This window comes from Vipera ursinii (genome assembly GCF_947247035.1).
Source record: "Vipera ursinii genome assembly, chromosome: 7".
Taxonomy (NCBI): Eukaryota; Metazoa; Chordata; class Lepidosauria; order Squamata; family Viperidae; genus Vipera; species Vipera ursinii.
In genome coordinates, this window is record NC_139521.1 from 77,149,523 (window position 1) to 77,172,616 (window position 23,094).

Genomic DNA, 23,094 nt, shown 5'->3' on the forward strand with positions numbered 1-23,094 from the left:
CAGCCAGGCCAGGACATGTGAGCAAGGGAGGGGCTGACTGACAGCCTTGCACAAGTCTAAATCATCATTTGTCTTGCAAATTATGTCCTCCAAGTTGAGCCAGGCAAGGGGTGACTGAGGGCTGAACACTATAGACAGGGTGGGGGGAGGGAGGGGGGGAACCTGGCTGCCACTTTAACAGGCCTTTGGGGCACCAGGGATCACCGGTTCTGCGGAGAGAGGTTTTTCCACGGACCCGAAGGGTGTGTGGTTCTGCATGCTGCCTGCATTCTGCGGATGGGGCTTTGCGTGTTTGTGCGGGCATGCCGCGGACCAGGGGTTGGGGACGGCTCTCTGCAGGAAGCGTTGGAAAGAGACCAGGATCTAGCGTTGCTACCGAATGGCAGCCTGCCACAGGGATCCTTCAGCACCACCAGGGAAGCAGGTTCGGCTAGCTGGGAACTTCTGGCAAAAGCCTCCTCAGCAAAGCACTGGGGGGTCCCAGCCCCCTTCAGAAGAACCGAGTCTCAGCCCGAAGCAGTTGGGCCCCGATGCCCAGAGATTCTTGTCCTACCCCCATTGGGGTGATTCACCAGTCCCCCCCCCCAGCGACTCTGGAACCTCCAAAGGGTTTTCCTGGCCCGGGGCCTTGACTGGAGGGTCTCCCGGCAGCCTCACTCGGGGACCCGGCCTCCGTCTCCTGCGCCGGCACTCGGGAAGCGCCGCCCGGCAGAGCGAGGCCGCTTGGAAGCAGGGGAGCAGCTGGGCCGGCCCGCTCGGATCCGGAGCACCCCGCGCAAATCAAGGGGATGCGGGGCGCCGGGCGACGCCTCCTCCTCCCGGCAGGACGCAGGCGGGACCCCGGAGGTCTTCTAGTCGAGCCCCTGCCCGAGCAGGAGACCTCGCGGGCCCCGGGCTGCTCCTCCCCGCCTCCCGGAGGCCCGCCCACGCCCGGCGGCGGAGGCGGCGCGGCGGCGGGCGATGGAGCCGGGGCGCGCGTGGGGCCGGACGGCCTGCGTGGTGACGGGGGCGTCGCGGGGGCTCGGCCGGAGCCTGGCCCGCCTGCTGGCCGCCCGCCTGCCGCCCGGCTCGGCGCTGCTGCTGGTGGCGCGCTCGGCGGGGCCGCTGGGCCGGCTGGAGGGGGAGCTGCGCGCCGGCCGGCCGGGGCTGCTGGTGCGGGGGCTGCCCGCCGACCTGGGCTCCGAGGAGGGGCTGCGGCGCGCGGCCGAGGCCGGGCGGGAGCTGCGCCAGGCCGGCCCGCTCCGGCGCCTGCTGCTGCTCAACAACGCCGGTGAGAGTCCGCGGGCGCCGCTTGCCGATCCCGGCGCCGCTCCGGGCTGGGGGGGGGAGAACCGGGCGCCGAGCCGCCGCCCCCTGCCCGCCCGCCTCGGCCTGGGGAACGGGGGGGCGTCTGGGGCCCCCGCCTCTCCCTCGCCGTTGGGGCCGGAGCCGAAGGTGCGGCGGCCGGGGGGGGGGATTGTGTTGCAGTTGTGACGTTGTTCACTCGGCGCAGAACAATTGAAGGGGGCACAACGGCTCTCCTCCCCCTCCAGCCCCGTCCTCCCTGCAGCCCATAATACTTGCTGGGGGGGCGCGTGGGCCCCGGGCAAGGATCGGGGTGGGGTGGGGGCGACCCAGGCCGAGGAGGCTGCTGCTGGTGCGGGAGGTTGGATGGAGGAGCTGGCTCCAGATGTTGGGGCTCAAGATCAGCCTGGCGCGCCTGGGAATCTTGTGCCCTTAATTCAGAGGAGTTTGGCTACGAGGGGGCTGGCAATGAGGGTTAGGGGGCCTCTGTCTCTGGGGGAAGGTGAGATGCTTCCCCCCCCCCCCGCGGCCTCTTGTGCCCCCGGCTTGGCTCGGCAAGTATTGGTGGCATTAACAGTCAGTGAAACGGCTCCAAAGCTTTCACCACCACAATGATGGTCCACTGTCAGAATCGGGCCCTGCACTGGGGCTGGTCCTGCCACGCCCTGCACGCATTATCTCCATTTGCGCTGCCTTGTGCCAGTGACTGGAGCCTCAAAGAAAAGAGCCTGTTGACTGCAGACAGCAAGAGGAATCCTTGGTGGGGGGGTGGGAACTCCCTGCTTCCCCCCCCTTCCCCCCCTGTCCTTCTGCTCCTCAGTCTCCCCTGGAGATGAGCAGGAGTCTTTTTCTCCCAGGCTCTCTGGGCGACGTCTCCAAGGTCTTCTCCGACTTCACCGAGCCCGGCGAGGTCAACAGCTACCTGAATCTCAATGTCACCTCTGCCCTCTGCCTCACCGCCTCCATCCTGAAGGCCTTTCCTGCCCAGCCGGGCTTCAGCCGCTTGGTGGTCAACATCTCCTCCCTCTGCGCCCTGAAGCCGTTCAAGAGCTGGGCCCTCTACTGCGCGGGGAAGGCGGCCCGCGACATGATGTTCCGGGTCTTGGCGGCCGAAGAGCCAGACGTGCGGGTGCTGAACTACGCCCCAGGTGAGTCCAGGGGACCCCGGGCACCCTCTGGGTTTCCCGGGGACCCCCTGTAATGAGCCGCCCTTCCTTCCTCGCAGGCCCCCTGGACACCTCCATGCAGGAGGAAGCCCGCACCCTCTCGGCAGACCCAGAGGTGAGGCAGGCCTTCCTTCGCCTACAGGAATCCGGGCAGCTGGTTGACTGCGACGTCTCCGCCGAGAGGCTGCTGGAGCTTCTGGCTGCAGACACGTTTGAATCCGGAGCCCACGTCGACTTCTATGACACCTAAGCAGCTCTACGGGGATCTGCGTCCGCTGGACAGTCCTTCCCAGGCAGAGCCCTTCTTTCTCAACAGAGCAGAAATGGCTGTGTCTTTCTTTAACGAATGCTGCAGTCAGTAATGTGCGCTATGAAGTTGTGCATCTGAGGCCGCTTGTAGAAGCTTTTTGCAAAGTTCTTAACTGTAAGTGTGCCAAAGAAAAGTCAAAAACTACTCTAAGCTGCCTTTGTGTTGATGTGCGGAAAATGTTGCTCTACGCAGGGCAGAGGATGGTAACTCTGGTGTCAACAATAGCTTGAACAATCCCGCGATAGCCAGGTAGGAAGTGGGTGGTGGCTGGCTGGGGAACTCTGGGAATCCACGCATCACAAAGTTGCCAAGGTTGGGAAATAGACAAGAGCTGTGGTAGAACAGGAAGAGGCCTGGTTGGGTCCAGAGGTAAAGCTTGTCGGGCTTGTAGTGCAGGGGACTCATCCTGCCCTTACTCGGGGCACCATGGGCACCTCCCAGGTGTGCAAGCGGTGTGGGTGGCGGAGCCCTTGTTTCTCTTCGGTTGCCCAGGCTCGGCTGGAGAGAATGAGGCAGAGAGAGGCCCAAGGCTTCATGGATAAGACCAGGCACCCCCTTTGGGGGCTAACACATCCTCCACAATGGTGGCTGCTCTTTTTGCACCAGCCGCCACTGAGCTGGGCTTCCCTTGAAGGAGACGGTGCCGTAGAAGGAGCTAAGACTCAAAACGAGACAAGAAACAGCAGATGGAAGCTCATCAAGGAGAGAAGCAACCTAGAACTGAGAAGGAATTTCCTGGCAGCCAGGACAGTTAGCTTCCTCCCCCCGTCTGTCCTGCGTAGTCACAGAATAGCTTGGATGCACAATCCAGATATAACACGGAAGATACAACATTAAGAGTTAACACAACGCACAGTGGCAGCTGACCAGTAGCTTCAGTTAATGAAACCGTCCAAGTAAACAGTCCACAGTCAAAATCCCACAAACTCTGCCAGAGGAGGCTTGTTGTCTAATCCCTAAAGTTAATCATTTATATAACCTTTTACTTGATTGCATTCATCATATGTAACTTTGAACTTTGATTATTGAATTGAAAACAGATGTTTTTTCAGGGGGGGGGAAACTACTTCTCTGAGCATTCTTTATAAGTTTTATTTTTGTTGAGTTTTAAAATCACTTAATGCAAGAAGAAAAAACATTTAAAGCTACTGCCTGCCTTATTTTTGCCTTTGCTGAAGATTAGATAGGTATTTTTGCAAAGTTTAGCTAGAAACACGTGTAGAAAAACTCTAGTTGCCAGCAACGCTGAGATGAATGAAGCCGGCCCCATTTTGAGGGAAGCCAGAAGGGAAGCTGCAGATTGGCTTGTATTTCAGATGTTGGAAATGATATTCGGGTCTGTATATGACCATTTACAGCTCAAATTATAGCAGGTTAATAATAAGACACCTGCTGTGTCACTGCGATACCATACAGGCAGTCCTCAACTTACAACAGTTCATTTCGTGACCGTGCAAAGTGACTTATGACCATTTTTCACACTTATGGCTACTGCCGCATCCCTGTGCTAACGTAATTTACATTCATATGCCCTGACAATTGACTCGCATTTATGACGATTGCAGCATCCCCGATCCCCTTTTGTGGCATTCTGACAAGCAACATCAATGGGGAAGCCAGATTCACATTACAGCCGTGTGACTAATTTAATAACTGCAATGAATTCATTTAACTCTGGCAAGAAAAGTCGTAAAATGGGGCAAAACTCGCTTAACAAGTGTGTCAATAACATCAATTTTGGGCTCCGTTGTGGCCTACCTGTATATAGTACTGTGTTTGTGTGTGTGTGTGTGTGTGTGTAAGTCTATTGTCCTGTTTTTTTTGGTTTTTTGGAATGAATTTTCTATACAAATCCATAGCTAGACTGTGAATGTTTATTTTGTAAAACCAGGCCCTCATGACAAATGATATACTTTTCAAGGTCTCTTTGCACATGCTCAGAGGCTATTGATGGTCAGAAAATACTGGTTTTTGAATAGTTGATTTCTTTGAATCAGCTGCAGCGTTCGGCTGTTGTTCTGGCCCCTTATTTCCCTTCTCTCCCTTTGGGAGAGTTTGGCCTGGCTCCTTTCCCTCCCCCTTCGCTCGCCGCCCTCTTCCTTGTTGCTGCCCACCAGAAACTGGCTGGCCCAACCCCAGTCCAGCATCAGGCAGTTTCCAGTTTGGGGGCTGATTTATTTTTTTTAAACACATTTCTATTCTCCTGCAATCAGACTGACTCTCTGTGCCTTACAAAGAATATAAACTGGAAGGACTTCAAACATCTGCCGTGGCCTCTAAAACCATATAAAAGGTAAAGGTAAAGGTTCCCCCGCACATGCGTGCTAGTCGTTTCCGACTCTAGGGGCCGGTGCTCATCTCCGTTTCAAAGCTGAAGAGCCAGCGCTTGTCCGAGGACGTCTCCGTGGTCATGTGGCCGGCATGACTAGACGCCAAAGGCGCATGGAACGCTGTTACCTTCCCACCGGAGTGGTCCCTATTTTTCTACTTGCATTTTTACGTGCTTTCGAACTGCTAGGTGGGCAGAAGCTGGGACGAGTAACAGGCGCTCACTCTGTTATATAAAACCATATAATGCCCATTATATAAAACCATATAATGCCCAACAAATAACAGTCAGAAAAACAAGAATTGATCAAAAGAAACAGACAAAGATAAAAAGGACAGAAGAAGGCCCCAGATAGGCTCTGGACTAAATCCCAGAGAGGATTCCACCTTCCGCCAAGGCTCTGCGGAGGGTTGGCCTGCGTGACTGAAAGTCTTTGGGCTGCTTAATGCAAATCAACCGATAAAAATGTAAGGGGGGGCAAATACAAAGGCTTAAATTGAGAACACAAAGTATAGGAGCCGTGACCAGGGGGGCCTTTGCACAGGTTCGCCTGGTGCGCCAGTTGCGACCCTACCTGGACAGAGATGCCCTATGCACAGTCACTCATGCGCTCGTGACCTCCCATTTAGACTACTGCAACACTCTACATGGGGCTGCCCTTGAGGACCACCCGGAGGCTTCAGCTGGTGCAGAATGCGGCCGCGCGAGTCGTGATGGGGGTCTCCCGATACTCCATGTAACACCTCTACTCCGCGAGCTGCATTGGCTCCCGGTTGCCCTCCGGGTGAAATTCAAGGTGCTTGTTATCACCTATAAAGCCCTACATGGCCTGGGTCCGGGATATTTGAGGGAACACCTGCTGCCGGCATCAAGCTCCCTTCGTCCAGTGTGCTCCCACAGGGAGGGTCTTCTCAGGGTGCCGGCGGTTAAAGATTGCCGGCGGGTAACACCCAGGAGTAGGGCCTTCTCAGTGGGTGCGCCTGCCCTGTGGAACCAGCTGCCTGCGGGGCTTAGGACTGCCCCCGACCTCCGTTCATTCCGCCGGGACCTGAAGACCTGGCTCTTCGAGCTCTCTGGCCCAGGCTGAAAATTTTTTAATTTTAATTTTAATTGGGTTTTTTACTGTTCTCAGGATTTTATTTAATCTTTTTAAATTTGTTTTAACGTTTGTATTGACTCTCTTTTAAATGCCCTGTAAACCACCCTGAGTCCTTCGGGAAAGGGCGGTATATAAATCTAAATAAATAAATAAATAAATAAATAAAAGCCTGCAGGGGGGTGGGTTTGAAGATTAGCCTGGTGAGGGAAGTAAAAAGACCCCAGACACACAAACAGCCCAGCATGCTCAACAAACCGGAGGGCTTTCTGTCTTTTGGCTGCAACTGAGCAGGGCCACACCCGCAAAGATGTTGACAAACTGAGGTTTGTGCAGGAAGCCTCCTTGGGTTAGTAGGGAGACGTCCGTCTTTGAGGAAAGACTTAAGAGATGAAAAGCAACCAGAGAGGGTGCTTCTTGGCTGGTGGGTGGGTGGGTGGAGAATTGGCTTGGCCTGAAGAACTTCATAGAACAACAGAATTGGAAGGGGCCTTGGAGGTCATCTAGTCCATCCCCCTATTCAAGCAGGAGACCACCTACCATTTCGGACAAATGGCTGTCCGGTCTCTTCTTGAAAACCTCCAGTGATGAACGACCTACAACTTCTGGAGGTGAGCTGTTCCGCTGGTTAATTGTCCTCACTGTCAGGAAGTTTCTCCTTAGTCCCAGGTTGCTTCTCTCCTTGGTTAGTTTCCATCTGTCGCTTCTTGCCTGCCCTTCAGGCGCTTTGGAGAAGAGGTGGACTCCCTCTTCTCCTTTGGGGCAGCCCCTCATATACTGGAATCTGCAGCTATACCATCACCCCCTAGTCCAGGGGTAGGGAACCTTGGCTCTTTTATGACTTGTGGACTTCAACTCCCAGAATTCCTGCTGGCTCAGGAATTCTGGGAGTTGAACTCCACAAGTCATAAAAGAGCCAAGGTTGCCCATTCCTGCCCTAGTCCTTTTGTCTAACTAGCCAAACCCAATTCCTGCAACCGTTCTTCGCATGTTTTAGCCTCCAGGCCCCTAATCCCCCTTGTTGCTCTTCTCTGCCCTCTTTCTAGAGTCTCAATGTCTTTTTTATATGGTGGCGACCAAAAATGGATGCAGGATTCCAAGTATGGCCTTACCAAGTGGTAACCAATGCTTCAAGTGAACTCGATTCTATATGGGTGGGATCAAAGTCCCAACAGGCTTTCGGGTAGCAACTGGCCTGTGCTGGAGGGGCCCCCTCATGCTCCTCCGGGGCAGAGAAGCCCCCCCCAAGATCCTGTGTCTCAGAGGGTGGTCAGAAGGTCAGGCAAGGAGCGGTGGGCAGCAGGAGCAATGGAGACAGAGCTGGGCAAAGCCGGGCTGGAGGACTTGCCAGCCTTGCGCTGGGGCTGCCCCCTGGTGGGATGATAGAGAAACATCCCATGAGTGTGGGAGGCACATGCCTAATGGAGGGTCCTGGGTCATCCTGCTCCTTGGGAGTTGTGCCATCCCTGCCCCCCCCTTGCAGAAGCAGCCTTAGCCTTTGATGACCCAGCCACCTTCCTTGCCTGCCTTCACTCAAGCCAGATTCCTTTCAGCTGGCCTTAGAATAATAGAGTTGGAAGGGACCTTGGAGGTCTTCTAGTCCAACCCTCTGCTCAAGCAGGAGGCCCCATGCCTTTTCAGATAAATGATCATCCAATCTCTTATTGAAAGCCTCTGGGGGTGGAGCACCCACAACGTCTGAAGGCAAGCTGTCCCTGTGCTGCCACCACGTGGATGTTTTGGAGAAATTACAATGTGGGCAGTCAGACCCTCCTACCCTACTATGTATTTCCTCTTTCCTCCCCTTTCTAGGATGGACTTCCTCCTCCTTTGTCTCTGGAGAGAATCCCATCCTCCATTGTCCAGCTAACATGTGACAACAGTAGACTCATACAGACGCTGGGAATATTACCATTTTCTGACCATTCTGGATCCAAAGCCATTGTACGGTAATTAACCCCTTGTTAAGACTTCTATGGTCTATATAAGCAGGCCATTACCATTAACAGTTCTCTCCAGAGACCAAGGAGGACTAAGTCCATCCCAGAAAGGGGAGGGAAGAGGAAATACATCGTAGGGTAGGAGAGTCTGACTGCCCACATTGTAATTTCTCCAAAACAGCCACGTGGTAGCAGCACAGTCCCATTGGCGGATTGCTCTCACCATTAGGAGAGATGTCATGTCTGAGGCAGGATTAGAACTCACAGTCTCTTGGTGATTGGCCCAGGCCTGATACTCCTTCCTCTTCCTATTTTCTGAACAACAACAACAACCCTGTGAGGTGGGTTGGGCTGAAAGAGAGGGGCTAGCGCTGTCATGGCGACTGGCCTAAAGTCATCCAGCTCTTCTCTTGGCTTGGAAACTTACCACTTCCACAAGCCAGTTGCCCCCATCCTAGGCTCTTTGCTATGTGCTGTCAGGATGTCTCCTTGGAACGGCCTTCTACCCCCCCCCCCCCCACACACTTCAAGGCATCCGATTTGTTAATCCGGAAGCCAAACTTCCCTCTGTTCCAAAGGTGAGGTCCTTTGGGAAGGGGTCTGGGCTCCCCCTCCTGGCTGGCTGAAGAACAGCAACCCATCCAGGTGGGAAAGAGGAAGAAGCCCAGCCAAGCGTTGGGGCAAGGGGAGAATTGGGGGGGGGGGTTGTGCCTACCCCTGGCTGGGAAACGGGTGAAGGAGAAAACCCTCCCTCCCCCTGTAGCCCCCACTTGCCTATGCAAACTAGGAGTGAGCCAAGAACAGTCAGGAAAAGCTGCTTTAACTCTCCCAGGTCAAAACCCTCCAAAATCTCACCTCTCTGCCTGAGGGTTTGTCTTGCAACAGCCCAATTGGGGAGGGGGGCTTTCTGAGGAGGGTGAAAGATTTCCCCCTCCCTGCAAGCAGGCTTTGCTCAGCAGTGGAGTTCAGCTGCCTGTCACAGAGGCCGGACGTTGGTTTGACGTAGCAAAATACTCTGTTTAATGCTGACCACAGGCACCCCTCAAGGCTGCTTGCGAATCAGATCCTGAGGTTGTCCCTCCTCTCCACCCCAAGGGGTGTCAGAGATTCCGCCTTTCCACTCCTTGGGGTCCCTCGTGGAGAGCAGGCAGCCGAAGATCAAAACAAAGTTTGGTTCTTAGCCTCAGCCTCTCTCTCTCTCTCTCTCTCTCTCTCTCTCTCTCTCTCTCTCTCTCTCTCTCTCTCTCTCTCTCTCACACACACACACACACACACACACACACACACACACACCCTGAGGCTGCCCTTGTCCTCCTGGGGTATGGGAGGGTCAAGCACTGTTTGGGACTGCATGAAAGCATCAGCTCAAAGCAGCCGAAGCTCCGTGCAAAGGAGGGAAGCCCAGTTCTTCAAACAAGCTCGGTCTTTCTACCACGGCCCTCCCAACATGCTGCTTCTTGGGGGGGGGGGCAGCTCCCTGCAGCAGCAGAACGGCTGGCTACACTGGGCTTTTCTCCCCTTTGGTCCCCCAGCACCACCTTTTCTGGTGCAGGTCCAGAGGACAGCTTCCCCTGGACTGACCTTCACTTTTTGAGTAGGACCCTCCCAATAGTGTCAGCAGCAGACGGCAAGTTTCCCGTGGGTGGCCAGCAGGGGGCACTAGAAGACCGCCAAAGAGCCGCTCCCAGGCTCTGGGAGGGGCTGGTGGGGCAGGGTCTTCACAAGTGCTGCACTGAGGTGGGGGGCACCTGCCTTTTTCCTCATCACCTGAGAATGCAAGCAAAGTCTTCCTCAAGTTGAGCTCAGATCTTGTTGGCTTCATTATTAGTAGAAGATTTGTATCCCGTCTTTTGTATGTGTGTGTGTGTGTGTGTGTGTGTGTGTGTGTGTGTGTGTGTGTTTATGCATGTATGTCAACTCAAAGCAAACAATCTAATTCTCCTGCCTCACTTTTCCCCACAACATCCTGTGAGGTGGGTTGGGTGAGTCGGTCTAAAGTCACCATGATACAAAAAAGATGTTGAGACTCTAGAAAGAGTGCAGAGAAGAGCAACAAAGATGATTAGGAAGCTAAAACACACAAGGAACGGTTGCTGGAATTGGGTAGGTCCAGTTTAATGAAGAGAAGGACGAGGGGAGACATGATAGCAGCCTTCCAGTATCTCAGGGGCTGCCCCAAAGAAGAGGGAGTCAAGCTCTTCTCCAAAGCGTCTGAAGGCAGGACAAGAAGCAACGGATGGAAACTAATCAAGGAGAGAAGCAACCTGAAGCAAGGAAACTTCAGTGAAGACTATGTTTTTACTTCTAAAGGACTAAAAGGGGTGTCTTTCTACCCCCCCCCCCTCTATTTTTTGTGCCTTTGAATCAGTGTCAAATTTGGGAAGATTTTCAGAAGCGGTTTGCCATTTCCTCCTTCCTGGGGCTGAAGGAGAGTGACTGGCTGCCCAGCTGGTTTCATATCCGAGACAGGACCAGAACTCGGGGGGGGGTCTCCCAGTTCCTAGCCTGATGCTGTAACCATTGCGCCACACTGGCTCTCCCCCTGGTCCCAATCTCATTTTCACTGTAAATAAAGAGGGAAGCGCCCACTTCAAGCCCACCCACCGGGTGAGGCTCCTTCCGGCTCCCTGCTGTCCATGATGCCCCCCAGGATCGGAGAGGGGCCTGCAGGGCACAGAGACTGGCATTTCTGCCAGGGCGACCTCTGGCCCAGGCCGATGGGTTCCACTTACTTGCTGCCATAATCAAATCATGATCAAATGAGTGGGGGGCTGGACTAGAAGACCTCCAGGCTCCCTTCCAGCTCTGTTCTGTTCTAGGCTACATCCTCACAGCAGCTGTCCAGTGAGATTCCTTCAACAAGCACTCAGAGTCCTAAGGAAACCCCTGGCCCCAAACACTGGGACCCTCCCTCTGATTTGGCTAGGTGGCCCCCAGCCCGCATACCCCGGCCTCAGGGCTCCAGCCCTGCCCCACCCTCTGGGCTCTTGTCTTGGCCAACTGGGGTTCTTTTGGATTCACTCTACCTTCTTCCTGTTTTGCCCTTCCCCCCACCAAGCCCCCTCCCCATTCAGCCTTGCCCTTCCTCTGGATGAGATTTTTTTGGTCCTCAGGCTGAGGAACAGAGCCCAGGTGAGCCTGGCCAGGCGGAGGGAGGGGTGCTGCCAGACAGAAGAGGTGATGGCAGGGAACACACACACACACACACACACACACACACACACACACACACACACAGCGTCTTCATGGCGGCTACGGGTGGCTGGGTGGCTGGGCTCCTGCGTGGGCTGGCCAGGAACTGGGAGAGGTAACTGATTAACCGGCTTCAGTGCCTGGGGGCATCTGGATGCCTCTCAAACTATCCAGCTCCTGGGCGCCTTTGAATGAGTGATGATTCAGAGGGCTCATTTGAGGTCAATAGGTGCTCCCATAAAAAAGTATTGTTATTAATTAAGCCCTGGCAGGGCCAGCCAGGCTGCCCAGTCCCACGGATGGGCATTCCCAGGCATTCCTCTCAAGTCTCCCTCTCCCCCTCAGCTCCCCATGGATGGGGGGGGTCTCCCGTTGGGTGGGAAAGGGCAGCTAGGGTCTCATTTCAGCAGCTCCCTCCGAGGGGTGAGGAGAACAGCCAAAATCAGGCACCGCAGGACCCCCAGTGGCCAGAGCCACCTCCCCCCCACCCTTGAAGTTGGACCTGCTTGACTCCTGAGCCACTATCTGGGGGGGGGCTCACTCTGCCCCCCCCCCCAAAAAAATGCTGCTCAGCCACAGGGTCCACCAGCCTGGCCAGCACCTCCAATGGGAGTTGCAGCTGTAGCTCCGCCCCCCTTTGGGTTTTTAAACATTTGGGGGGGGCGTTTTGTCTGGACCCCGGTCAGAGGAACTAGGTCAGAGTCTCCCATCCGGACACTCCCCCACCTCTCACCTCTGTATATGGAGTCTCAATGTACGACCCCAACTGACCCCCAAATCTCTGCCACTAAGTGAGACAGTTGTTAAATGGGTTTGGCCCCCTTTTATGACCTTCCACAGTTGTTAAACGAATCATTTAAGAGTTGTTAAATTAGTAACACGGTTGCTAAGTGGATCTCGCTTCTCCATTGACTTGAAGGTTGGAAAAAAGAGGACCACGTGATGCCCCCCCCACAGGACAGTTGCCAAGAGTCCAGATATTGATCACGTGACCACACAGGGATGCCGCAATGGCCATAAGGGTGAAAAACGGTCGTAAGTCCCTTTCCTCAGCGTTGTTGTAACTTCAAATGGCCACTAAGCCAATAGTCGTAAGACGAGGACTGCCTGTATACAGGGAATCAAATGATGGGCCAGAGCCCATTGGGGTCAACCACATCCCCTCAGTAACGCCCCCCCCTCCCGTCCCCTGGGCAACCCACCAGACAGTCAATCCGGGGGGAGGCTGAATTCCCAGCCTGGGGGGGGGGAGAGAAGAAGGGTCAGTGATTTGACCAGCCTTGTAAGCAACTCTGCTTGGACTTTGCTTTGTTAATGAGGACCCAGATCACAGGACAGAGCAGTCATGGCTGAGCCCCCCCTCTCCCACACACACACCCCACACACACACAGAAAGGGAGAGGAAGGAATCCTCCTGACTGCAGAGTTGAAACTGCACAGCTTGTTCTTAAGACTGTGTGAAAGCAAGTGTGGTCAGGCTGAGAAGCAGAGGGGTTTTTTTGGGGGGGAGGGGCAGTGTTGCGTGGCAACCCTTTGTTGGCCCTTTTCGGAATCCAGAGGTTGTTCCCAGAGCTCTCCTGCCAAGGCGGGCAGAGAAGCCCAGGTGAGCTCAAGAGGAGAGACTAAAGAGCGCATTTGCTGCGAAAGCAACAATTATCGGCCTGACTCAGAACCTGGCCTTTTTTGGGTGGGGGGGAGCGTGTGTGTGTGTGTGTGTGTGTGTGTGTGTGTGTGTCTGTCTGTCCTTTGCAGCCCCTCCCATTGATTGGCTCCACTCTCTGCAGAGTAGAGGCACTTGCCTGCTTGTGCTCCTAAGCTCCCTTGGCCCACAGCTCCCCTCTCGGTTCTCCCCTTAAAGTCTCCCCCCTCCCCTCTGAGTGGCTCTATTCCTGCCCTTGTCTGGTCAACCAAATATTTGCTCTCCTCTTTGCCCCCTTTCTCCCAGGCCAGCCCAGCAGCTCTGCTAACTGCTTTCCACGGGTACAATCCGGATTCTCCTGTTTCGTAGAATCCTAGGACTGGATGGGACCTCGGAGGTCTTCTAGTCCAACCCTCTTCCCAAGGCAGGAGTCCGCATACCATCCCGGGCAGATGGTTGTCCGCTCTCCTCTTGAAAGCCTCCAGGGACGGAGCACCCACTGTAACTCCAGAAGGGAGGCTGTTCCGCTGATTAATCGTTCTCACTATCAGGAAATTCCTCCTGTAGGACGGAAGACGTTCCCTAGTTGGGTAATGAAACGTCTGGAAGAAAACCACCCAGCTCAGAGCGCGCCCAGGAGCCCTCGGCACCTCCTCTTTCTGAACATCGCTGCCCAGAAGGTGATGCTTTGCTGTGCTTTGGTCTCCCATGCAGCTTTCAACTTTATTTATTTATTGCTTTATTGGCACAAACTGCACTGAACCGGAGACACGGAAGACTGGGTGCCCCCTCCACGCCCCCCCTCGTCCACACAGCGACGCGGCCCCGCCGAAGAGCTGCAGACTGCGCCGAGGCCCCTCTCGGTCGCGCTCCCGTCGCCCGTGGGTACCCCACCTCCCCCACTCCCACGCAGACACGCGTGGCTGCTCAGGCTGTCCCCACGGTCTCCCCTCCTGGGAAGAACCGGTGCTTCCTTGCGCCCCGCCGGCCCGGTTCTCTTCGGCTCCGAGGCTCCTCCGCTGCGCGCCCCTCGGACCAGGCGCCCCCTCCGGCCCGGGGTCTCCAGTTGCCCCGTTTCCCGGCGGCTCTTCCAGGGCCCCTGGCCATGCCAGCGCTTCTCCGGCGAGCCGCAAAGACCCCGAAGGTCTCCCAAGCAAACGCCAGGAGCCCCGGTGCAGGGCCGCCCTCGCCCGGAAGCCCGTCGGGGGCCGCGGGCTCCGCAGGATCGCCTCGGGAAGTAGCGCGACGGAGACGCCTTGAACGCCTGGAGAAAGGCGGCTGGAGAGCTCAAGGAGCGGCCGGTCTCCCAGCTCGGCCGGTCTCCGCTTTCACCTTTTCCCTTCCCAGACCTTGGGGGGGGGAGTGGGGTAGAGGGCACCTTAGTCCTTTTCAGAGGATGAAACGGAGGCCTTTTTGCCACCGGTTTCCATGGAAACGCGTCTCCTGGATACCCCAAGCCAGGCACCGGCGAGTCCAGAAAAGGGAGCCAAGTCCGGTTGGGCCTGTCGCCGCCCCGGGCTGCTTGCAGGGACCCGCGGGTGGAGCGCGCTCCCCCGGCCTCCCCCTCGGGCGAGGCTCCCCGAAGGTCACCGCTGGAGCCCAGCCGCACCGCGCGGGTCCGGGCGGGCGGGAGGTTCCCAGGACCGGGGCTCCCGCTGGGCGCCTCTCCACCAGCCGGGCAGAAAGCAGGGGAGGCGGCGACACGGGGAGGGGGGCGCTGGGCAGGCCTTCGCCCTCCTGTGCCGGCCCGGGGGAGGGGCGGGTCGGTCCTGCAGGTGGGTCTCAGCTGGGCTCGTGCAGAGGCGGGAGGGGGGCTGAGCTTCCGAGTTGCATGGGTCCCATTCGCGATTCCATCCCAGGAATGATTCGGTTGACGAACCGTTTCTGTTCCGCCGGGGGGGGGGGCGAGGAAGTCGCCCTTCTCCCTCCCACCGATTATCAAATCCGGAAACCAGCGGCGATCTTTCCGGTCAATTTTAGGAGAAATGAGCTTCACCCCCTCGGAAGGCGACCTGTTGGAGATTGTTCCGCGGAGTCTCCTGTCCCGCAAATACGACGAAAAGCCTCGTCCGTCTCAGCCGCCCCCGCCTCTGTTGGCCGTTCTGCGAGACGGTTCCTCGTTGAACGTTTCGGTGCGTGTGGCGAGTGTGAAGGAGGGGGGATGGCAGCCCCGACCACCAACTCTGCAGGCGATGCACTGGTCGGGGGCGCCTCTTCTGTGCCCCGCAGCGCTGCAGCGAAGGCTCGATGCGACGGCCAAGACCTTGGGCTCCCCCTCCTCGTCGCCCCTCCGTCCTCCCCACAGAGATGGTCCCTGGGGGGGAGGGGGAGGCAGCCTTCATAAGTTTAGCCTCGACTCGGGAAGCGGCCAAGGACGCGCAGGGCGGGGAGGGGGAGCTCCAGGCTGCGCTTTCAACCGCCCCCCCCCCGCGACCGTTCAGGCCTTCCCGCCCCAAGGAAGAAAGCGGGAAAGCCAGGAGCCAGCCGGATCCCGCCCCCCCCCCCGGCCGGGCTCACCATTCCGCCGTCCTTTCAGCGGGTTTCTGCGCCCGCCGCCCCCCCCCGCCCCTCCCTCCTACTGGGCTCGGCTCTATTCAGCCGCCCGCTCGCAGGACGTTCGAATCCCCAGCATGGTAGATTTTAATTAGCCTTTGTACAGATGGCCAATTAACATTCATTACTTTTGCCTTGAGCGATTAATTACGAGTTTGGGGAGAAAAGAGCCGGAGACCCAGCGGAGGGAGCGGGCGGCGGGTGCGTTTTCCGTGGGACTGAAGCGGGGTCCTCCCACCCAGTCCGGGCTCTTGAGGGCCAGCGCTGCTCCGTTCGTTCCGCGGCAGAAAGGCGCCAAAATCGGTCGCCTCGGCCGCCCTGATCCTTCGAACATCCTCAGCTGGCAAGACGCGACGCCCCCTCCCCTCCAGCCGGGTCCTTCACCCACCCACCCACCCACCCCAGCCGGGCCCTACCAAAGCCAGCCCGCGGGCCGAGTCAAGGTTGGGGCGTTGGGCGCGGGCGGGGGGAAGCCCGAATGTAGCCGTTGCCGAGGGAAGAGCTGCCCATCCCGCGTCGCTGTGAGCCCCCTCCTCCCCCCCCCGCAGGTCTTGCCATAGTATCTGCGCCCCCTGCCGCCCTCTGGACCCTTCCCGACCGCCCTCGTCGCCCCTTTCCCGGCAGCGCAACTTTCGCCCCACGGAAGTGGAGCTCCCGCCCCCTGCTGCTCGATTCCCCCATCCAGCCTAGACAAAGGCGGGGGAAGGATTAAATCCCCCGCTCTTCCAGCCGAAGCGAAGGAGGCCTGCCCATCCTCCCCACCCACCCCCGCCCGTTCCCTGCCCGGGGTCTCCTCCACCCGCCCCCCCCCGCATCCCGGGGGCTCATTTTCTGCCAAAGGCCGAGGTTTTCCTGCAGGCTCCGTGAACGCCTGAGAATCGAGGGCGCCGGTGGGCAAAGGAGGCATGGGCCAAACCCCCCGCCTCCCACCCCGTGGCTCCCGCCGCCTCCGCCGTCCTCCGCCCACCGACCCGGAATCGCCTGGCGCCCCTCGGCGGCTGGGCTTTCTGGCCGCGGCGCACCTGAACGCGCTGGAGGCGCCGCGATTGGGGCCAAGCGAGGAGCGGGAGAGGCTTCGCGGCCGGAGGGCTCCCCCTGGACGGACCCAGGCAGCCCGGTTGCCGGAGGGCGCCCCGAGCGGGGATGGGGGATGGGCGGGCGTCTCCCAGCCCAGAGAGGGGCGGCGGCGGCGGCGGCGGCGGGCGAGGCCTGGAAAGCCCCCGGGGGGGGGGCGGGGGGGCAGTCCCTCCTTCTGCTAGGCGGCCGGGGCTGCGGAGGCCAAGGTCCCCCCTGCCGGCTGAGGGTGCAGGCCTTCCCGGCGGGGAGAGAGCCGCCTACCTGCCGAGCCCGGTGGCAGGATATGGCCCTCGGGCGTCTCCGCCTCCCAACTGCGCACTTTCCTGGAAGCAATATGGAGCGTCTGGATGTGAGCAGGAGAAATCTGTCGAGCCTCGTCAGGGCTGGGAGGCTGCCATCTCCCGCAAACTCGGCGTTAATGTGGAGAGCGGGAGTGAAGCGGCGGCGGCAACGGCATATGGCCTGGATTGATGGGCCCTCCTTCCTCTCGGAGAAGCCGTGGGGAGCTCGGGAGAAATCCACCACCAATCCCATGTTGCACACACAGAGACTTCTACGCGCCTCTCTCTCTCTCACACACACACACGCAGAGTCTGAAAGTGGCTGCGACTTTATCTCCCCTCCCCCCCATGTTTTCAACCATCAAAACTCCAGGGCGCTGCATCATCAGGGCCGCCTCCTTCAGCAGCACAGGGATGCCAGTTTCCTGGGAAGCCTGTGGAAGTGAATAACCGCGTCTGCTTTTCTGGGTTGTCTGCAGAGGGTGGTCCAAAAAATGGTGGCTGTAAGGGCCTCAAAGCTTCCCCCCCCCCTTCAGCAGGCATAAAAATAGGCATCGCTTTGATGACACCTCTGAGGTCCTCGTTTCTGTGACCATACCCTGCAAGCACTCTACTTCCTGTTAATCCACAGCCTGGGATTTCCTCATGGTCTCCCATCCATGCCACTGCTTTCATTCCCCCTTCCTGCCTTTGCGCTTTGTCTGCCTACTTTGGGTTTTGCTGCTGAACATGTTTTGGCTTCTCTGGCCCCCTTTGGCCGGAAGGGCTGTTGGGTGGCCACTGCATCCATGCGGCCCTTCAGAAAGGGTCTCTCAACAGAGGCTCCCCTCCGAATGAGGGACTGATCGGTCATTCGGGGCTCCAGCTGTCTGGGGTTCCCGGAGCACCTTCTAAGGATGTTGGGAGCAAGGAAAGGCCCACCTGGGTGGAAGTCATCCCGGGACGTTGTGTCAAGAAGATACATTTCCTTTGCCAGCCCCTGAATGCTTCACTCTTTAAATAGTCTTCATATTTATTTAGGTTTTTTGGGGGGTGGGGTAGTTTCCCTGAGCACTCACTTGATTAGAAAAGTGGGAATAGAAAATATGTATCTCCCCCCCCCCACACACACACACACGAGGGAGGGGGGATGGAAGACTTGTTGAATCTCTTTGAGCTGTGTCTTCTCTAAGCCAAGGGGAGCCTTCAGAGGACTCTCAGGCCTTTGGGAGCAGCAGAGGCCAAGGCCAGTCTGGTGGGCAGCTGGAAGCCAGATGTGGGTTGGAGAGGGAATCTAGGTAGACATGGAGTTCTGTTTTGTTAATCTGGTTTAGGCTTTACCACGTTGTGTGAATCCAGACAAAGAATTGGATGGATGGATGGATGGATGGATGGATGGATGGATGGATGGATGGAGCATATAATGATAAAATAATGTTTAAAATAGGAAAATGTTTATAAAAACAAAAAATTGAAAAGATAAACTATGCAGTTTTTTTAAAAAAAATACATTTTACCAGTATGTGTTTAATACATTTTTAAACTTAAAAGTGAAATCAAGAATTTTAAACATGTACAATTAATTATTTCTATTAAAAATAGATGCAGGTTATCAGAAATTACTTCACCGATATTACTAGAATATGAACAAAGCACTTTTAACTAACCCTCTTTGCTGCTGTAATATTCATGCAGTGCTGTTTCCATACTTTCAAATGCCACTAATTCAAAGAAAGACTTTGACTTTATAATTTTCCAATGTTTTGGTAGAACAAATCTGTCAGCCGTCAACAAAAATTAATTTGATTCATACAAGGCATTTAAGGGGCTTGGCATTGTCTGTAAATTATATTCATATAGTTTTTGATAACTTCTTAGCAGACATTTAAAGGGAAGTTTATACCTTCAGGAATTCCAGGCTATTCCCAGAGTTAAAATCTCAAGCTTTTTTTTTAAAGAAGCTTTCAAAAGTGTTAAGGGCACTTTTAAGTAATATTGAAGAGGTACCTTGAATTTTAAATTAGGTGGATTTATGTACTGATCTGCTGGTGTTCTGGATTGGTGCCATCTCCGAAGCAGCCAAGTGGATGGTGAGCCTTCCACAGCCCAGGGCCCCTTTCTTGGTTCGGCCTCTTGAATTGCTGCCAAATTTCAAAGCTTTTGTTAGTTATCTTCAGGAATTGGCAAGAGGGGCAGATCCTGAACCTGTGGGCCCCTGGAATCATCTCTGGTCTAATCAAAGACACCATTCTCTGGTTTGTGTGTGTGTGTGTGTACAAATTCTTTGCCTTGTTCACATTGGTGTATGTGGTGGGGGGAGAGAAAAGAGAAGAGAGAAGAGAAGAGAGAAGAAGAGAGAAGAAAAGAGAGAAGAGAGAAGAAGAGAGAAGAGAGAAGAGAAGAGGGAAAGAGAGAAAGAGAAAAAGGCCACTGCGGGGGCGGGGCGGGAAGGAAGGCAATGTAAACTTGTTCACTTCCTCCCTTGCATGCTGATCTCTCAACCCTTCTGGCTAAGGGCAAAATCTCCTGTTAACCATTTTGGATCCACTCCCAAGGCTTAAATCGCAAAGGGGGTCATTTCCTCCTGAAAGAGAGGGAGGGAGGGAGAACCACCACAATCAAAACAAATTTCTGGCCCAAATGACCAAGGAGCCATTGGATTATAAGGACTTTTTTCCCCAGGCAAAATTTGTTAGGAAAAGTAGGAGCTGCAAAGGAAGCCTGAATTCCTGTGGGAATTCACCTGTTCTGAAAAAAAAAATAGATTATACTTAATTTAGGAAGGGGGGGGGAGAGGTGTCTTTTCCCACCCACCACTCTCACACACACCCGCCAGTAAATCCCACCCCTTCTCCAGTTATGCCGGAAGAACAATTTAGAACATACTGAATTTAGGAGGGGCGGGGGCGGGGGTGGGAAGGGGGCCGCTTCCTCTGCCAGGCTACTCTGGGGCAAAGCCGTGGTCCTGGGAGGAAGAGGAGGTGCCCACGGCCAGTGGGGATTCCTGCTTTGCGGGGGCGTTGAGCCCTCCAGGCGGCAGGGGAGGGGGAGGCCGAGGGGCTGTTGGAGGGCCAGCCGTGTCTCCTCGCAGCCAGAAAGGGCGTCCTGGGCCGACTGCATTCAAGGGGAGGCTGCAGATCGCGGCCTGCCTGCTGCCTTGCTCCCGTCAGGGCCACGACCGCCACTGCACCGCCAGGCCCGGACAGAACTTGGCTCCTAAGTCAGGTGGAGCTGGGGATCCCAAAGATCCGGAAAGGCCCGGGGGAATCCAGTGACTGGGCAGATCACTCTCTGGTCGTCTGATGCTGGCAGCTGCTAGGAAGCTCTTGGGGTGAATGCCCAGCTCCCCCGCACTGGGGCACCCGGCTGGTCTGAATGCCCTGAAGTAAAGGTGACCATCTAGGTATTCTCATCCCTCCGCCCCACCCACCGCCCGGGTCGGTCAAAGGGCGGCGAGAAGCCCCCCCCAGCCGAAAACGAGTAGGCCCGGCCCGGCCTTCAGATTTGAGACCCCAACGCTTTGGGCCCCCGGGACAGGAGCGCCCTGCCTGCCCAGCGCCCTGACGAGGGAGACCAGCGCCCGCCTGGCCACCCCAGCCGGGCCTCGCCGAAGTCGGAGGACCGGCAGCGTGCTTCGGCCGGTCGCCCTGCTCTGCCCGCCTCGACGGGGAGGGGTGGCCGCGGAAGGGCCGGGGAGGGCGAAGGGGAGGGCGAAGGACGCTGCTTGGGGCCGGAGGGGCCGGCGGGCAAAGCCCCGTCGGCTCCATCTCCCTGCTCAGCCTCGCGTCCGGGCCTCTTCCCACGCGGGGAAGGGAGCGTGAAGGTTGCGGTGAAGACCGCCCGGGAGGGAAGCGAGGGAGCGGCCGCCGGGCCCGCCGGCCTGTTGTTCCGTCTCAGCGACGGCGGCGACGCTTCGCGTTTCCCTTTGCGACCACAGCCGTTCCCGAGAGAGGAGGCCACTCTTTTGCTCCCCTGCTGGAAGCGGCGGGAGCCCCTTTGGAGGACGGGACCGGAGCTCTTCGGGAAAGGTCGCGCCGTCCAAGGGCGAAGGGCAGCTCGGTCGCCGGAGACGTGTCTGGAACGGCCTTTCTGTGGAGCGCCTCAACCGTCCGGGATGCAGAGCCCGCTCCTGCGCAGCGGACGGCTCGGCTCGATCCTCACCGCGGGATGCAAACGGAAATTAAGCCAATGTTGACGAGGAAGCGTCGCGTATTGAGCCGAGGGAGCAAAGAAGGGGACGCGGCGTTCCTGGAAACGAGTTCGGGGTCAGAGCGCACGAAGAGAGCGGCGATTGCGCGAAAACGGTTCCTCTGAAAAATATCGGCATCCTGAAAAGGAAGCTCAAATAATAGGTTATATCTCCCTCTATCCTCGCCTGCGCCATATTTCTGTTAGAGAACCTGAGATTCGCAGGGTGGGAGGAGGCCTGTGAGCTCTCCGGCCCCCGCCCAGCGCAGAGACCCCCAGACCCTCCCCGACAAAGGGCAGCCCGGCCACCGCTGAAAACCTCCAGGGTGGGAGCCGCGCCCGCCCTCCCCCCTCCCGCGCCGACTCTGCATTATTTTCCTTCCAGGATCCCTCAGGCCGCTGCTCGAAATGAAATCTTCCGTTCGAGGCAGCCGGTTTCACCGGGACGCCTCGGATCAGCCGGCAGCCCCTTTCCCGTTTAGCCTCCGCCTGTCCGTCGTCGCTGGAAGAAGGCGAGAGAGGCTGCAACCCGCTGTTAGCCGGGAACGCCAGAAGCCGCTTCCGTCCAGACCCCCCTCGGTCGCCGCAAATCTTTCTGCCGCTGGAGACCCCGGCTACCCGGAAAACCTCCGCGTCTCTCGCGCCCGGCTCTGGCGCCCCGAGCAAGCAGCCGAGACGGCCTCCGGCGGAAGAAACGAGACGCCCCGGCTTCTCTTCCGCTACCCCGGCCGCAGCAGGGGACTCGCGCCGACTGGAGAGGCCGCTTGGCAAAGGCGCTCGTGGCTTCAAGGCAGACCGCCGACCTCGGCGGAGAAAGCGGCCTCTCCAGGAGAGGGACCCTCGGGAAAGGGACGCGAAGGCCTCGCAGGAAAAAAAAAACCTCCGGCCGCGGGGAGTGCGGAGCTGCCCTCCGGGTGTCGGTATGGGGGAAGCACAGCTTTTCTCCCGCCTGCCCGCAGAGGCTCTTGCAACGGCTGCGCTCGGCCCGGAGGCAAAATTACCCTTCGCCCGGTCCACCTAACGGGCGCAGCCAGAGCGGCCGAGGCAGGCGCAGGGAGGCTCGGCCTTAAGGCTCGTGGCGGGAGCAGCTTGTGAGAACTCGGCCCTCAGGGGTACTCGGGGACTCCGCGTTTTGCGGAACCGGTCCCTTTGGCCGCGGTCACAACGCTCTGCTTTCTCCCACCACCCCCGGGGCGACCAAGGTGGAGCGAAGCCCGACCGGCCCTCTAGTAGACAAGAATCGGGGCTCCACCGGTGGTGGGAAGGACCTGACAAAGGCCACGATGGGACTCTCTCCGGGGCTACTTACCAAGTGACAGGCGGGCCCAGCCAGCCATCCCGCGCCCCAAATTCCTTCCAGTACTGGGGCCACAGCGCAGCGTCCCCGGGTGGGTGCTCTCCTTTCCTCCGGAACCAACACGGGCGCTCCAGCCGCCCTTAGCCTGACCGGCTGCAACCTGAGGGGGGGGGGAATCCCGGGAGCGCCAGGCCAAGAGGAGCCCCGACCGTCTCGCTTCTCTCCGGGTCCGCAGGTAGTGAGGCCCCTGCCGCGGGCTTGACGAGAGGGGCGCGAACGGCCCTTCCTCGGTGGAAAGAAGCCGCGCCCGCCCCGCGCTGGGCTTGGAGGCTCTCGGTCTTCGGAGACGGACAGAGGCGGCCGTTGCACCCAGCTAAGTTCGGCTCCTCAGCCTGCAGTTCTCCCCGCGAAGCGCCTCGGTGGAACTCGTACGGCGGCTTCCGTGCCTCCGGCTTTGCTCGCGACCCACACAGCTGCCCCTCCCTCTCGAGAAAGTGCGCGAAAGCCGACACGACGGAGGGCTCCGTCGGGGCTTGGAAAAGCCGCCCCTGGAGGCCTCAAGGCTCCTGGGAGCCGCGCAACGGTCTTCGGCCTCAAGGCTCCTGGGAGCCGCGCAACGGTCTTCGGCCTCAGGAATGGCCCTTCTCCTCGACAGGGCGGCGGCCGACTCTGCCTTCTGCCAGCCCGGCCTGGGCAGGGGGACTCGGGATGCGGGCGCCGCGAAGAGCCCGGGCGGGCAGCCGATCCCTCCCTCTGGCGAGCG

At 57.7% G+C, this 23,094-nt stretch overlaps 1 protein-coding gene across 1 annotated transcript; it reads left to right on the forward strand.

The window, feature by feature from the left end:
• Positions 1-960: 960 nt before the first annotated feature.
• Positions 961-4,583, forward strand: SPR (sepiapterin reductase; the record flags this gene model as incomplete). The annotated part of the gene is made up of 3 exons (XM_083367520.1): positions 961-1,270; positions 2,142-2,432; positions 2,510-4,583. 3 exons carry the CDS (start codon positions 961-963, stop codon positions 2,698-2,700), a joined length of 792 nt encoding a protein of 263 aa, XP_083223646.1. The 3' UTR covers positions 2,701-4,583.
• Positions 4,584-23,094: the final 18,511 nt, after the last annotated feature.